General features: G+C 34.6%; 1 protein-coding gene across 2 annotated transcripts in view; it reads left to right on the top strand.

Annotated features, from left to right (window-relative positions):
* Positions 1-2,105: 2,105 nt before the first annotated feature.
* The window catches only part of LOC115230235 (proline-rich transmembrane protein 1-like), a 46,045-nt gene continuing 31,249 nt past the window's right edge, over positions 2,106-16,901 (top strand). The window contains exons 1-3 of one of the 2 annotated variants that reach the window (XM_036499581.1): positions 2,106-2,297; positions 10,740-10,837; positions 14,186-14,290. In XM_036499581.1, the coding sequence (XP_036355474.1) occupies positions 2,288-2,297; positions 10,740-10,837; positions 14,186-14,290 (213 nt within the window). In that variant the 5' untranslated portion in view covers positions 2,106-2,287. The remainder of the gene's footprint in view (positions 2,298-10,739; positions 10,838-14,185; positions 14,291-16,901) is intronic. The other variant, XM_029800450.2, reaches the window with a different exon arrangement.

Below are 16,901 nucleotides of genomic sequence, written 5' to 3'. Positions count from 1 at the left end.
TATGTATTTATTTTTATAGAACTTAATCGAATCAGATTGATTTGTTTATGTAAGTGTGTGTGTAGCTTTATTTGAAGAGGATAGCCGTTAAAAGTATGTGTTGTTTATATGGTAGTGGTGGCTGCCCCCTCGTTATCGAGTATGACCATTGCACGAAGCTTAATCAATGTTGTTATTGTGCAATGCCTGTGCAAGAAGATTTTTTTAAAGTGAGGAAAGGCTGTGCATTGAGTGAATCTCATTCACTAAGCAACAGCAGCCATAATCCGAAAAGAAGAACAAGTCAACATCATCGGTAACCACTGAGCCGCAGGTTTTATGTCGGAGTTATCCCAGTTACCATAGTTACCTTCTCGTAGAAGGATGCCCAAACAAAGGCTAGGAGTCCTTCACTCCCAATGGTTTAACCGCGCGATCGGGTATTCAGTCCGATTATTTCTATGTGCCCGCGCATGATCCAGCCTTAAGATATTTATTGGATGGCCGTTGACTCTCAAGAATTCCTCCGCCCTTTGACAGGTTTTGTTTTTCATCCCGCAGGGTGTCCAATAAACACCCTCCTCACCAAGCAAGCTTGGTGGGGTTGCCGGTTTAGTCGCCGACGACCCGACCATGCAACAGGTTGTACTGGGTTACATGTTACCAGTAGCACTCGAAAGTGACCTGTTTATATATCTGTATATATACTACTATTAACGCGTATATATATATATATATATATATATATATAATATATATATATATATATCTGTTGTATGTATGTATGTATTTATGTAAATATGTTTGTATGATGTATGTATATATGTACGTATGTCTGTGTGTTCATCAGTATAAAAATGTTTAAAATTTGTTTATGTAAGTGTGTGTGTAGCTGACACCGTAGTACATCTCCAGCGTTAGAAGCTGTGCGAAGGCAGTAATAATAATAATAATAATAATAATAATAATAATAATAATAATAATAATAATAATAATAATTATTATTATTATTATTATTATTATTATTATATTATTATTATTATTATTATTATTATTATTATTATTATTATAACAACATCGAAAAATACCTTAGGAATGAGAACCCAGGTTCGAAATTTCACTAAGATACCTGATGACGGCTGGAGGGTATATCAGCCGAAACGTTGTTACCAACAAACAAGATGAGGACAAATATCCGTCAAATGTAAATAATGTACATAATTCCTCATCTCTTAAATATAGAACTGTATTAGTAAAAGAGAATCAAAGAGGTAGTAATATACATTGATTATGTAAACCAATACAAACTTACACAGATAATGGGTTTTTATTTTTTTTATTTTACTGCATAATGTATATTAATTATTTGTTCTCTATTTTTACTTTTTACTCCTATACTATATTTTTAGTTTTAATATCATTTTTTAAATACTATACACACAATAAAGATATACATTTCTTTAATTTTCTTAGCGTATTGATAAATTCCAATCCGTCGCATGTAACTATTTCTGTTGCACTCTATCCCTGGTGGGATTCTACTCAATATTATTCAAAATGCTATTTCATTCTAATCTTCGGATGTATTCCAATCTTTGAATTTGTAATTATATACTGCACTGAATTGAAACGTACGTAGGCCTTATTTTATATCCTTACCAACTCTCCATCTATCTAGCTTTCTATTTATTTATCTATCTATTCATCTATCTCTCTATTTATATATCTATCTTTCTCTCTCTCGCTCTCTCTCTCTCTATATACATATATTATATATATATATATACATACATACATATAAACATATATATATATATATATATATATATACATACATATATATATATATACATACATACATTATATATATATATATATATATATTATATATATAATATATATATATCTTTTAAGGTAACTTATATAAAACGTTTTGGAATGTGCTCATATAATCTCTAGCCAATTTAAGTCATGTAAAATATAATGCGTTCATTTCTTTCTTGCCTGACAAGTCCAAAATGAAAGTCCAGACCATAAAGATAAACAAATTTTCGGTGTTAAACATGCAGCAGTCATTTATGATTTAGTCATGCATGAAGTGGTTTGATCAACAAGGAAGTTAATTCGTCATGATAAAGAAACTCACGCTGACGCCTGTGGAGACATGTGAGACGTCGCTGGTATAAATTTACTTCGGAATACCTGTTCGCACCATTAGATATCTTGTGGTTAACGCAAGCAGTTTTACTAACTTTCCTGGATCATACCATTTCATTTTCTTCATCTCAACTGCAGCTACTGATTAAAGATGGAAATTAGTAAGTACATATCATTGACTTCTCGTAATTCTTCATTATACATTCCCTGTCATGTTTCTGGCGGTTCTATACACATATGAACGATTAACTAGATGACATGTTGCTAGAGTTCCAAATGTTCCTTCCGGCAGTACATGAAAGGGAATTAAAGAATTAAAGAGTATATGTATATTATATGTGTGTGTGTGTGCATGTATACTCTTTTACTTGTTTCAGTCATTTGACTGCGGCCATGCTGGAGCACCGCCTTTAATCGAGCAACTCTACCCCGGAACTTATTCTATTGTGAGCCCAGTACTTATTCTATCGGTCTCTTTTGCCGAACCGCTATGTGACGGGGACACAAACACACCAGCATCGGTTGTCAAGCAATGCTATGGGGAAAAACACAGACACACAAACACACACACGCATACATATATATATATATACATATATACGACGGGCTTCTTTCAGTTTCCGTCTACCAAATCCACTCACAAGGCTTTGGTCGGCCCGAGGCTATAGTAGAAGACACTTGCCCAAGGTGCCACGCAGTGGGACTGAACCCGGAACCATGTGGTTGGTAGACAGGCTACTTACCACACAGCCACTCCTGTTATATATACGTATATATGTATTGGTGAAATTTATCGAAAAACAAAAGACGAAGACAAGTATATAAACATCAAGCAGGTATGACGCTCGGTAAGGCGAGAAAGCATTTTACGTTTCGAGCCTCCGCTCTTCAACAGAAGACAACACGATGAAATAAACAGTGAGAGAATAAAAACTTTGGGGAGTTAGCGGCCAATAATAACGACTGTATGCATACATAAATACATATATATATATACATATATATATATGGTTTTACTCTTTATCCTATATTAAACTTTTTTAATACTTTTTGATAGTTATATTTATTAAAAAAAATTAAAATTAAATTTAAAATAATAATAATAATAATAAAAATAAAAATAACAATATATATATATATAAAAATTTATAAGTATAAATTAATAATTTAAATAATTTATATATATATATATATATATATATATATATATATATTATATATATATATATATATATATATATATATATAAATTTATAAGTATAAATTAATAATTTAAATAATTTCTAAATTTTAACTTTAAATTTAAATAATTTAAATTTTGAATTTTGTATTTTATATATTTTGTATATTATATTAATTAATTTTATTTCTATGTATTGGTTTATGTTTTTCACTGTTTGATTTGCCTAATAGTGGTTTTATCTCTAATTTAATATATATATATATATATATATATATATAAAACTGAGAATGTGTGTCTGTCTGTCTGTCTGTCTGTCTGTCTGTGTGTTTCCCTAAAACTTGAGAACTACACAACCAATTTCATTCAAATTTTATACATTTCTTACTTAGGGTCCGGGGAGTGTCATCGGCAAAAAAATTTTTACTTTTTGCCTAGGGCAAGCCCACAGCAATATCATATCTTCTCCACTATTTCAGTACTACGTGTTAAAAGTGAAACAAAAATATTTCTCTATTTCATGTCAGATGCTTTCACTTTAACAATAAAAATAATAATAACAATTGAATTATATGTAGTGAGTAATAATTAAAATCATACTAAAGTATAATATAATCGTAACATACAAAAGTAAAAATAACAATTGGTATAAAATTGCATCAATGATTTGAACTTGAATAAGTGGTTTCACATGAATGGGAGTAAATTAAAAATAAAATTAGCGTGCAGGAATGGAATAGTCCAGATGGATAATAAAAAATTAAATTAATGAAAAGACTATTGTCTATACAATGTAGAGAAAAAAGAAGAGCTCACAATTCCAGTCTGTTATATATTTTGAGTATTGTTATCACTAGCGATATCAAGATATAACTTTGTATTTTGCATTTTATGTGTAGATGTATATATATAGATTTACATGTAATATATACACATATATATACACATATATACATGTACTAGCACTATGACCCGGCAATGACGGGTCTTTAATGGTAGTATATATATATATATCTTTATATATATAAAACAGAATGTGTGTCTGTTTGTGTGTTTCCCTAAACTTGAGAACTACACAACCAATTTCATTCAAATTTTATACATGCCTTACTTAGGGTCCGGGGAGTGTCATCGGCAAAAAATTTTTACTTTTTGCCTAGGGCGAGCCCACAGCAATATCATATCTTCTCCACAACGATTCCCTAAAACTTAAGAACTACACAACCAATTTCATTCAAATTTTACACATGCTTTATGTAGGGTCCATGTAGTTTCATGGGCAAAAAAAAATGTTCGACTTCTTACCTAGAGCGAGCCCATAGCAATATCATATCTTCTCCACTATTTCAGTATTACGTGTTAAAAGTGAAACAAAAACATTTCTCTATTTTATGTCAGATACTTTCACTTTAACAATAAAAATAATAATAACAATTGAATTATATGTAGTAAGTAATAATTAAAATCAAACTAAAGTATAATATAATCGTAACATAACAAAAGTAAAAATACCAATTGGTATAAAATGGCATCAATGACTTGAACTTGAATAAGTGGTTTCACATGAATGGGAATAAATTAAAAATAAAATTAGCGTGCAGAAATGGAATAGTCCAGATGGATAATAAAAAATTAAATTAAAGAAAAGACTATTGTCTATAAAGTATACAATGTAGAGAAAAAAGATTTGAACACATGGAGGAAAGCACCTTCGAAAAGTGTCTTGGTGGGACTATGAAAGATATCTAATCAGAGGCGGTAAATTCGCCACAATAGAAGCAAGGTTCGAGTCAACGGAGCGTGCAAGGGAGTACTCGACTCGAACTTGCAAAGTGGAAATGTTTTATTTTTACCTTTATATCTGGGACGTAGGATGTCCCGGAAAAAAATTTTAAATATCCACCCCCACCCCCCACCCCCGAAGTAGAGGAAGGCTGGATTGTAGCCACACTTCTATACAAGAGGGAGGACAAGATACAATTGATCGAAATTACAAGAGACGGGCTAACAATTCCAGTCTGTTATATATTTTGAGTATTGTTATCACTAGCGATATCAAGATATAACTTTGTATTTTGTATTTTATGTGTAGATGGATATATATAGATGTACATGATATGTACATGTAATATATACACATATATATATACATATATACATGCACTAGCACTATTACCCGGCAACGACGGGTTTTTAATGCTAGTATATATATATATATATATATATATATATATATATATATATATATATATATATACACATACACACACACATTTCATTTTCCTATCAGCTTGTAAGTTTCTTTTTGTGTATTGGCTTGCTGAAGCAAATTAATTTGTATCTCGGGAGAGTCATATTGTCTTAATAGCTTATTACCTTATTAATATCTTATTATCTCGAAATTTCACCAAGACACCTGATGAAGGCTGGAGGGTGTATATCAACCGAAACGTCATGTTAACAACAAACTAGGTGAGGACAAGTGTCCGTCAAATGTAAATAATGTAAACTTAAACGTGTTTCAGAGACTGAACCTTCTTATGATGCTCTCCAGTATCCTCTTATTCTGTGGAATGGACAAGATGGGTATCATTTCGATATTCTACAGATTGAACTTGCAACAGGAGAGCCAATTACAAACAAAAAGGTGTCGTCAAATGACCTGTATTCTTACCAACTGATGCTAAGACCAGAACAATCAAATCAATTACATATGTCAAATAAACTTTATTTTCATTTACGTATTTTCTACGTTGTCTCAACAACCAGCTATTGTTTTTTGAAATACACTTCTCAACAACGACCAGATTTTAATTAGGAAATGAAAATAGTTTCACAGTTTCAATTTCAACTGAAATACCGAAGTGTTGGATTACGAGAGTGACGATGTTGAATAATGAAATATTAGTCGTATCTGTAATATAATATCTATCTACTAAATAAACTATATTTTTGACACAACAGCTCTTGTTTACAACTAAAATGACCTCGGAAACTACGATGGGCTACACAATTTGAGATCATTTTCGAACAATACTTCTATCTCCTTCTAATGTTTCATTTCCGTTCGCCGTTTCGCCCATGCACAGACAAACATTTATGAAAATGTACACATAAATATTGTATTAAAATAAGCTACAACCAAAAACATTGCATTACCAGACATCCATTTCTCTATATGCTATGAGGAAATACAGTCACTGTCTGTCTCCCTGTCTCTCTCTCTCTCTCTGTTTCTCTCTCTGTCTCTGTCTCTCTCTCTCTCACATGTACAAAAATGATGCAGGCATATGTACTTATGGGTGAAAGTAAAGAATACGCAGACCCGGTGTTAAGGATTAGGGTTAGCGTTTAGGTTTAGGTTTATGGTTGGGGTTAGGATTACGCCGAAAACGGGCGATGTGCGTATTCTTACCTCCCCTTATATATGTTTCTTCCGAAATAATGACGTTAACCTGTTGTTTCTAGCATGTCGGGTTTTCTAGTGGTGCTCTGGTATTTGTCAAGTCTGCTTTTTCAATAGAATTCTACGCATGCGGGAAACACCAGACAAAAATCAAGATTGGCAGATTTTATCTTTTTGAAAGTGGTTAGGTGATGGGTGAACGAGGTGGGGGAAGGGCACTGAATGCTTCCTCAAGAAAAATTAAACAATAAAAAAAATTTATATATTTCCCAGATCCGTAGTCTGTATTTTTCTACGTAGATAAAAAAAACAAAAAGTTCGAAAAGAAGTTACAAATTAAGAAATTGCGGACAAAATTCTGGACAAAATCGTATTAACCCCATTTATACGATGAAACACTAGATATTTTCTGATCCTGCTTAAGACCAGAAAGCACTTTCATGCAAACCCATGCAAACTGTACTCTCCCTCTCTGCGTTTAAACAAACAACAACTTCCAGTTTGCTCTTAACTACATTTATCAGCTGAGCCGATATTGACCATAAGAAAGTGCAAATAATACAACGTGGGTGTAGGTCATAACACTCGGACAACACCGGGATGCATTGCTAGTGTGTATGTGTGTGTGTATATATATATATGTATATATATATATATAGTATATATATATATATATATATATATATATATATATATATATATATATATATTATATTTTTATATGCTCCTATATGTATATATATTTATATATGTTTTATATATTTTTATATGCCTATATTTTTATATACCTATATTTTTATATATTACTTATATTATATTCTACTTTCTAAGTCCTTTTATAAATGTATTCTCTTTGAATCGCTAGAATATTAATTCTAAGTTTTAATGATAAGAATTTTTCTCGCACCATACCATATTATTATTATTACGTGCTGTATATATGAATTTTGTTCCATCTTGTGGGTTATATGTTTATTCTATAATTAAATGTTCGAATTATGAAATGACATGCGGTTGACTTTGTATTTGCTTGTTCAATGATTTTAGTTTGATATTTTTGTCTCTTCCAATAGAGCACTTCTATTGCAGTCCTATTAAACCTTTTTTTGTTCCTGACAAGAAACAATTATTGTATCGATATATATATATATATATATATAAAATTAGAAAAAATAACACCTTTTATCAATTCAAAATGAACAATTAAATTACACCATCTAGAAAATTATATATAATAGAAATATTATTGTTATTTTAATTTTATTGGTATATATATATATATATTGTTATTTTAATTTTGATATTTCTATTATATGTAATTTTCTAGATGGTGTAATTTAATTTCTTTTACTTTTTTTCTCTCTTTTTACTCTTTTTATTTGTTTCAGTCATTTGACTGCGGTCATGCTGGAGCACCGCTTTTAGTCGAGCAAATCGACCCCACGACTTATTCTTTGTAAGCCTAGTACTTATTCTATCGGTCTCTTTTGCCGAACTGCTAAGTGACGGGGACGTAAACACACCAGCATCGGTTGTCAAGCGATGTTGGGGGGAGAAACACAAACACACAAACATATACACACACATACGTACATATATATACATATATACGACGGGATTCTTTCAGTTTCCGCCTACCAAATCCACTCACAAGGCTTTGGTCGGCCCGAGGCTATAGTAGAAGACACTTACCCAAGGTGCCACGCAGTGGGACTGAACCCGGAACCGTGTGGTTGGTAAGCAAGCTACTTACCACACAGTTCATTTTGAATTGATAAAAGGTGTTTTTAATCTAATTATATATATATATATATAAAGAAAAGAATCTCAAAATGCTGGATTATTTAAAAAATATTTATTAATGTCACTTACTTAAAAAGGTTTTGAAAAGTCAAGTCTTGGGCTTCGTGTTTCCTCTGTGTGAGTCACGAAGCAGTTTACATTACACTTTTCAGATCAGGTAATAAAAGAAGATAAAAATCAGTTTACATAAATACATCCAAATCAAGTAATAGAGTTTTTGACAGGAAGTTAAAAGTGTCCGGTTTGTCAGTGAGCGGGTGCTAAAGATTTAGTCTCACTGTGATCAGAAACCACAATTGTTCACAGTACCTTAAATTGAAAAAAAATGTGAGTAAATAACTAATAGACCATTTATAGTTCTCCGATATGGTTGTAGGATATCGTATCTGAATGGGATTTAACAGTTACAACTATTTTATACAGAGATGGTGGTTCAGAATTGCCTTCTTTCTAAAGACGCAATGTGGTTGGTTGATGGCAGTCACGTGATCAAAAGGTGGTTCTGTTTTTGAAAAAGGTGGCTTAGAATTGCTTTCTCTCTAAAATTAGTATGGGTGGTTGATGGCAATGATTTGGTCAAAAGGTTCTAATAGCTGTTGTGATCACATCTTAAATTGGGAGTACAATGCCAACTTGCTGAGGTAATAACGAAAATCTATCAAGACCAAACGGCCAGGACAACTAACTACAGAGTTCTTGTTTCATCTGGACAATACCTGTCCCTCTACCGTCACTTGCCTACCGGTGTTGGTGTGTTTACATACCCGTAACTTAGCAATTCAGTTAAACAGACCGATAGACTGAGTACTAGGCTTAAAAGGAAAGGAAATCCTGGGATCGATTTGTTCGAGCAAAGCCATTTCAGGCGGTGCTCCGGCAGAGTAAATGACTGAAACAAATAAAGGAAGAAAGTTATCTAGTCATATTATATATATATATATATTATATTATATTATATTATATTATATTATATTATATTATATTATATACTAGCAGTATCACCCGGCGTTGCTCGGGTTTGTAAGGGAAATAACTATATAAGCATTTTTAGAGAGTTACTTCCCTTATAAATTCGGGCTTTCTTAGCCATTTTTGTTTTGGTGTCTTCAAGCCATGAAGTCGTTGTTCTAAAAGAACGCTGGTTTCCTTCACAACGCATTACGACGTTGATTTCTTTACACTCCCTTCCCCACAGCTTCACGAGGGAGGGAAGGGGGAGAAGCAAACAGGTGCAGCTTTGAGCGTGGACGCCAACTCCGCCGCCATCGACATACGATGCATTTTATGCATTAAAATGGAATAAAAAATGATGTTAAATTATTTTTTAAATCGTAGACTCATCGTTGACGCGCGCTAATAGCCAGACGGGCTCGATATGAATCACGACTATAAGATACCCGAATTTGGTTAAACTGCACCGCAAAATGTGGGAGGAGTTAGGAATCTAAATCGAAGGGGACAGACACTCACACAACTACAGTTTTATATATATATATATGCAAAGTAATATCTTAGTGCTGTAAGAAGAGCGCAAAATATACATATACTAACAGGGAGGTAACCGCCCTATGACCGTTTCTAGAATCACCTGACTAGAATCTAGTTTCGCTTATTTTGTAGGCATCATCAGTAGTAACTGCTCAGACAGCCGATGGTCGTCTAAATCCGTCTGTCAGCATATGTATACATTTACTATAGAAATTTAGGGATGATTTAGTGAAATGCTAAGGCATGTAATAAAAGTTAATATAAACTGCTAGGCACAACATAATACCATAAAGGAAGTATTTATTCGTCATTAAATGTGACTAAATGTGCCGATGCACCTACATTGCTAATAATAAGAGTTTGAAAACAAAAATTCTTGACTCAAACTAATAATTATGCGTTTAATATATATAAATTCCATGCGAGCACGCATGCACGCACACACACACGCAGTCACACAGACGCACACGTATACACACACACACGCATACACATGGTTAATCCACATTAGGTCTTTTATTTTATTTATTTTATTTATTTAATTTTAACTAGTGGTGATATTTTTTTGCAGAAGAATCAAATTTTCACGCGAAAAAATAGAGTTACCAAATAGTATATAACAGTTGATGAATGATTGAATTTGAACATTTCAGAAAGTGCACTACTTATAGATATAAGGAACGTACATTTTGAAATATTCTTTATGGAGTATTTCTTTTTTTACAGTTTCTGTACAAAGAGAAGTATGTGTATTTGTTGTGGAATCTGAACAGCCTCCACCACGGCCTCCTGTGGAGCAGCAGCCAAGGCGTGAAATTATTGTTGTAAGTATATTTTGTTCTCTTCACTTTAATTTTTACTGATCTACACCCAAATATCCTGATGTTTTACTGGTTTTAATCATTGAAGTGTGACTATGCTAGGAAACCACCATTGGGAGACTTTGGTCAAACATATCAGTTTTTGGAGTTAAATATATGATTTAGGCTGGGATTTATTTTATAAACTTGTATTCATTGAATGGCTGAGAGATTGCTCAGAACTAAAATAGTAACAGGAGCACTCAACGCACCTAACATATAGGATATATGCACACGCATGCGTATATATATGTATATATTTATGTATATATTTTACCGAACATTTTATATCTTAGACATAGAGTTACCCAAGGCTTCGCGACCACAAAGCAAAAGCCTTATGGACTGCTCTTCAAACTCTATATAAATACAAAATTTTAAATATTGCAGACGTGAGGAAGCGCTCAGAAATCGAGGGATACGTCTAAGCAAAAAGAAAAGAAAGACATTAATGAGGACGGGTTTTTACCTCTGAATTAGAGGTGGAAAACCCTTATAGACCCTAAGAGGCCTGACTAGCAAACAGAGGGATCCAATTTTCCAGTAAGTAACACTTGAAGTGGATACATTTAGAAAATACTTCTAAATGTATCCAGGACAGAGCAGGGTAGAGCAGAGCAGAGCAGAGCAGAGCAGATGCCCGCCTTTTGAAGCTCGCCTTCGCCCGCATGTGGACGTCCGCCTCTGCACGCCCGCCTCTGGACGTCCGCCTTTTGTTGCCCGCCTTCGCCCGCAGCTCCGCTGCGTTACCGTGCCCGATCTGGTGAGGCTGTTTAATGTTCCAGGTTTCTTACAGCCCTTAAGAATTTTGGCTCTCTCCGCGATGCAGATCTTGCAACGACCACTTCCATTATTATAAAGACCCAGATGATCAATTAGTTTCCACCTGATATTACACGGGGTCTCTTAATCTAAGGGATGTCATACATGGTGGGTCAGGGACGTGACAAAGCATCTCTCTGGGACTCACAACGGTAGCTGGTGGTTAAGAAAACGCCGCTTGAATGAAGTACTCGCAGAGCCAATATATTTCCACACATAATATGTGGCCCTATTCGTACCTTTGGTAACATACGGTGCGGGGCTGGTCATCCTATCGGTGTTGAAGATAAATACTTGGTCATCTCCTGAGGTAACGAAACTGGGAACGGTAGATACCTCCTCAAAGTCACTGGTGCTGGATAGGTCATTATTTCTAGGTGCATTGTTTGTACTGGTGGTTACATATATTGAGGGCCTGGTCACTCTATCTGTATCTATGGTTTGTTCATTGTTCGTGGCAGTGGTACCGGAGTCCTCAGTGATGCTCTCTGTGATACTAGTCCTGGACTGGCTGTTATCTCTGCGCGTGGCAACAGTATTGGCATGAGAACTGGTTAATCAGCTAATAATATTGTTGTTTGATTGTACATTACTGTTTTTGCGGATATCAGGTCTAGGTATCACCATAGCCTCATTAATGACCCCTTCAGCCTCGAATCGGCCTCCTACTGGACAGTTATATACCCTGGAAGTGCAGCCTGCCTCCTCACTTGTATTGTGGGTACTTGCTAAAATGATTTTTCTATGTTAGGTGCACAACCTAGGAGTCTCCTGTTGTTGTGCATCTAACATAAAAATCATTTTAGCAACTGGAGCGAGGTGACGAGTAGGGTAGCCAGTCTCACCCAAAAATGCGCCGAAATGTTGCGAAAGGATGATAACAATTGGGGAAATACGGGACGAAATAATGGGCTGCAATGGGAACAAATCGCCGGGATTAGATGGTCAATCCTACGAACTTTATTCTAGCATGTCAGACTTGTTTGCAGGCTTCTTGACAACTAGCAACAGAATGAGAGAATTCCGAAACCTGTGAGCCGACGAGCAGTGTTGCTGTTGAGAAAGGATCCAATCAAGTGGCCCATCACTTTGCTTAAAGCAGACATGAAACTTTTGGCCAAGGTGTTAGTGAAGAGATTGGTGCAAGTCGTCGAAAAACAGGCTGAAAACGCACAAACATGCACCGACCCAAACAGGTCCACCTAGAAATGGACTGAGAAGCTATCCTTGAAAAGTCGGGCAGAGGTAGCGAACACATGTCGCCTCACTCATTCACTACAACCTCACCATCGTGCCTTGCCCCAGTTCGTACCTGGTCAAGCTGAAGCGTTTGCTTTTCTGCTTCTCATGGAAGGGATGGTCTCTGCTGGTCAGGCATTCCACTAACCGCATTACCCGACTGGCTGAGGAAGGTGAGCACCTGGCGACAGGCAAGATACCCAACGCCCTGTCTCGATCAACGCTTGATCCAAGATTGCAGTTTTCTCAAAGAGACGAGCTGTGGGAAAGCGAGTCTGACAAACGGAGACAACACCCTATGAACGGTGAGCTAGGTATGCCGTGGCTATTGATACACATCCAGCGTTTCCTCGACGGCGGTGAGCAGGTGTGGTCACCGATTGTCAGACTCACTTTCCCACAGCTCGTCTCTTTGAGTAAGCTGCAATCTTGGATCAAGCGTTGATCGAGACAGGGCGTTGGGTATCTTGACTGTCGCCAGGTGCTCACCCTCCTCAGCCAGTCGGATAATGCGGTTAGTGGAAGTTCTACTATGGCGTTGTATAGAGGGTTAGCAGTGAAAGGATACGACGACGTTCTTGGGGAGGCTCTTAATACACGACACTTTATATAACCCCACTTTGTCCTTCATGCTTTGCAATGTCCAATCCTATTTTTCTTGGCCCTTGTGGCTAAGAAACAAAGGATTATAATAATGATAATTATTATTATTATTATAGCCTTTGCACAGCTTCTAATGCTGGAGATGTTGTGCGGTGTCAGCTGTTCACTACCAGTGAGCTAAGGCAACACTTTATTTTTCGAGCACCTTCCGGAGTATTCGAGCGGTTCCATGCAGTGCTGTTTTCCGTAAGTGCTCCACCTTTATTGCAGCCCCTATTTGTTCCATGTACTTCTCGACATTTTTACTCAATTTTCCCAGGGCTACGACAATTATTGGTACCACTACCACATTTTCATCGACCACAACTTTTTAACCTCACAAGCTAACCTGTCATATCTATCGACTTTTCTTTCTTCCTTATCGCATACCTTTTTGTCAGCTGGGCATGCTATATCTATGATCCAGCATAGTTTGCTTTCTTTCAAAATTTAGAATATGCCTGGCTTCCCATTCTCTATCTCATGGTCGCACTGAATCATAAAATCCCATAGGATCTTTGCATTATCATTTTCGATAATGTCTTCGTTGTCATCATCGTCACCAACTTTTGATGATAATGTTATTTCTTTTGTTTATCCTATTTTCAGATAACTCCGGAAGATGAAATCCCGAATAGGATAGGTTGGGCACTTTGTGTCACCATATGCTGCTTTTGTCCAACAGGCATCGCTGCTATTATGTACAGCATCTTAGTAAGTAAAATATGAACATTCCTTGCAAGAAATTCTATTCATATCCGTATATTTGACCCATAAATATTCAAATTTTCGTTCAAAGGATAATGTAAATGACTAGTAAATTCGTGTGATTCATAAATTTTCTAATTTATTAATATTATATTGTATAAGACAAACGATTGGGTATATTTAGTTTTAAAGTATCATGCCAACATTTGGAAATGTGGGTGTACTGTACGTATTTTGTGGTCACACACTGACTGTAATAAATTATCCCGAAGGAGACATGTCTCTCATGAATTTGGGATGAATGGATGGATCGATCGATGGACTATGGGAGCCACGAGGTTTTTTCTGTTGTTTCTCTTTCTTTCTCTTAGTATATTTCGTGTGTATGTATGTGTGTATGTCATTGTTCAGTTTTATTTCAAGATTTCTTGCCAATAGAGAAAAAGTCGGTTTCTAACCTAGATTTAAGACTCCTTCCTTGGAATTTCAACATTAACAACAAGGTATTTTTGCTTGTATGTATGTATGTATGTATGTATGTATGTATGTATGTATGCATGCATGTTCGAATGTGTATGTGCAGATTTGTATGTTTTGTTTAATGCAAGTATTCTCATATATATAGTTAGATGTCTAGACAACTTTAAAAATATATTTAAATGATAAACTTCTGGAAAGTTTTACACCCTTTTACAGTTCGTCGAATTAGCTTACTCCTTTCTGATTTTCAGAAGCCTAATTTCTCAAGATTTTTTTAAGGCAGTGTGTTACATATCCCATGGCTCCGATAATTACAGGTACAAATTCGAACTTCTAATCTGGATAGAGTAACTGCAGATTTCTCAATAGTTCAGCATAGGTGTTCTCTTTTACACTGATCTTCAGCTTTATGTTAACAATCGTTGGACAGCTATTTTCCACAACTGTGCACATTTTCTCTTCTCTATACCAAATCCTTATATCAGGTATGTTGTGCTTACATTTTATTGGGGTCTTTACTTGGACATTCCCACAGTACTCCTTTTTATTATGAGTGGACTATGGCTTCTGCCCTACTCTGGGTTCATATTTCTTCGTCCTTGGGGTGATCTTTCGGAATGTATATATATGTATGTATATAGGTATTATGAATGTATAAATATATATAATTATATATATATATATATATATACACACATATATATATATATATATATATATATATATATATCTCCCTTTTTAGTAGAAGAAATAGCTATAACCCTTTGACTGCTATTTCTAAATTCGGTATGTGGTAGGCAACTCGTTGCTAAACCCTTATTGCTTAGTATTACTTAAATTTTCCTCGAATGAGGCTTTTACATGCCGAAGACTACTTGGTGTAATTGATATTTTTCCAAATTAATTAATTTCACCCTTCATTATTATATATATATATATATATATATATATATATATATAATATATATATATATATATATATATATATATATATATATGTCTATGTATGTGTGTATGTATGTGTGTACATATATATATATATTTATATATATATATACGTACATACATATACATATACACACACATATCTATATATATAATATATAATCTATTAGATAATGAAAGCATTTCCTATTATATATTACGAAAATCTGAACCATATGAATTATATGATTTCAAAATATCACTATTTGATTTGACTTCATTATTATTACAATCCTATATATATATATATATATATATATAATATATATATATATATATATATATGATAATATTAGGGAGTATATTCATATATATATATATATGCATGTAAGTATTTATGTATGTATGTATTATGTATGTACGTATGTATGTATTAATTTTAACATACAGTATTATATATCCTTTACGGCAGATTTTACTGATCAGCTTCGCACTACAGTTTCAACGGAGTGCTTGGTAATACTGTACACTTCGATAACACTCTGCTGATAAATATACTATTCATTTTCCCTGATTTACGAATTCCGGGAAAATTTGGAAATTTTTCTGTTTCCATTATTCAAGAATAGCTCGATGTTGGAGAGCATAAAAACAAAAGAAAATAGTAGCTAGCATGGAGGACGAGAGGCTAACTGAATACACCTGTATCCTGACGATTCGCGCTGGGTATCAAAGTGCCGATATCATATCATGACAATTGTTCAGTGCTCTGTGAGCATTGTAAAGGCTTTAAGATAAGACATGGACTGCTGTCGCGAAACTTTGAAGCCGTGGCCATCAGGAAAGGAAAAGGCAAGCGTTGTGATTACCTCCTCACTAAAATTCATCCAACAACTTCAGGACAATTTGATGGTAAATCCAAGCAAGAATGGTAAATCCAAGCAAGAATCCGTGCTTTGGAGAGACGTATGGGTATTGAAGTCGTCACCATCTAGCTGACTCTGTGTGAACATATGCACTACCCCTCGTACAAGAGACAGCTTCTGACAGTCAAGGCCAAGAAGAACTGCTTCACGGAGGTAAAAATGTTCCTGAATGAGCTGAGTCATTTTATTGAGAGAAGATAATTTGATTCGTCTCAGATGAAAAGGGCTTCTACTAAGACCAGTTGCATAACACCCAGACAACTGCTGGCCTGCCTACAATATATGTA

The sequence above is a fragment of the Octopus sinensis genome, unplaced genomic scaffold (genome assembly GCF_006345805.1).
Source record: "Octopus sinensis unplaced genomic scaffold, ASM634580v1 Contig15018_ERROPOS429916, whole genome shotgun sequence".
In the NCBI taxonomy this organism is placed as follows: domain Eukaryota; kingdom Metazoa; phylum Mollusca; class Cephalopoda; order Octopoda; family Octopodidae; genus Octopus; species Octopus sinensis.
Note: the sequence above shows the minus strand (reverse complement) of the source record. Positions and strands in the feature narration are given on the sequence as shown.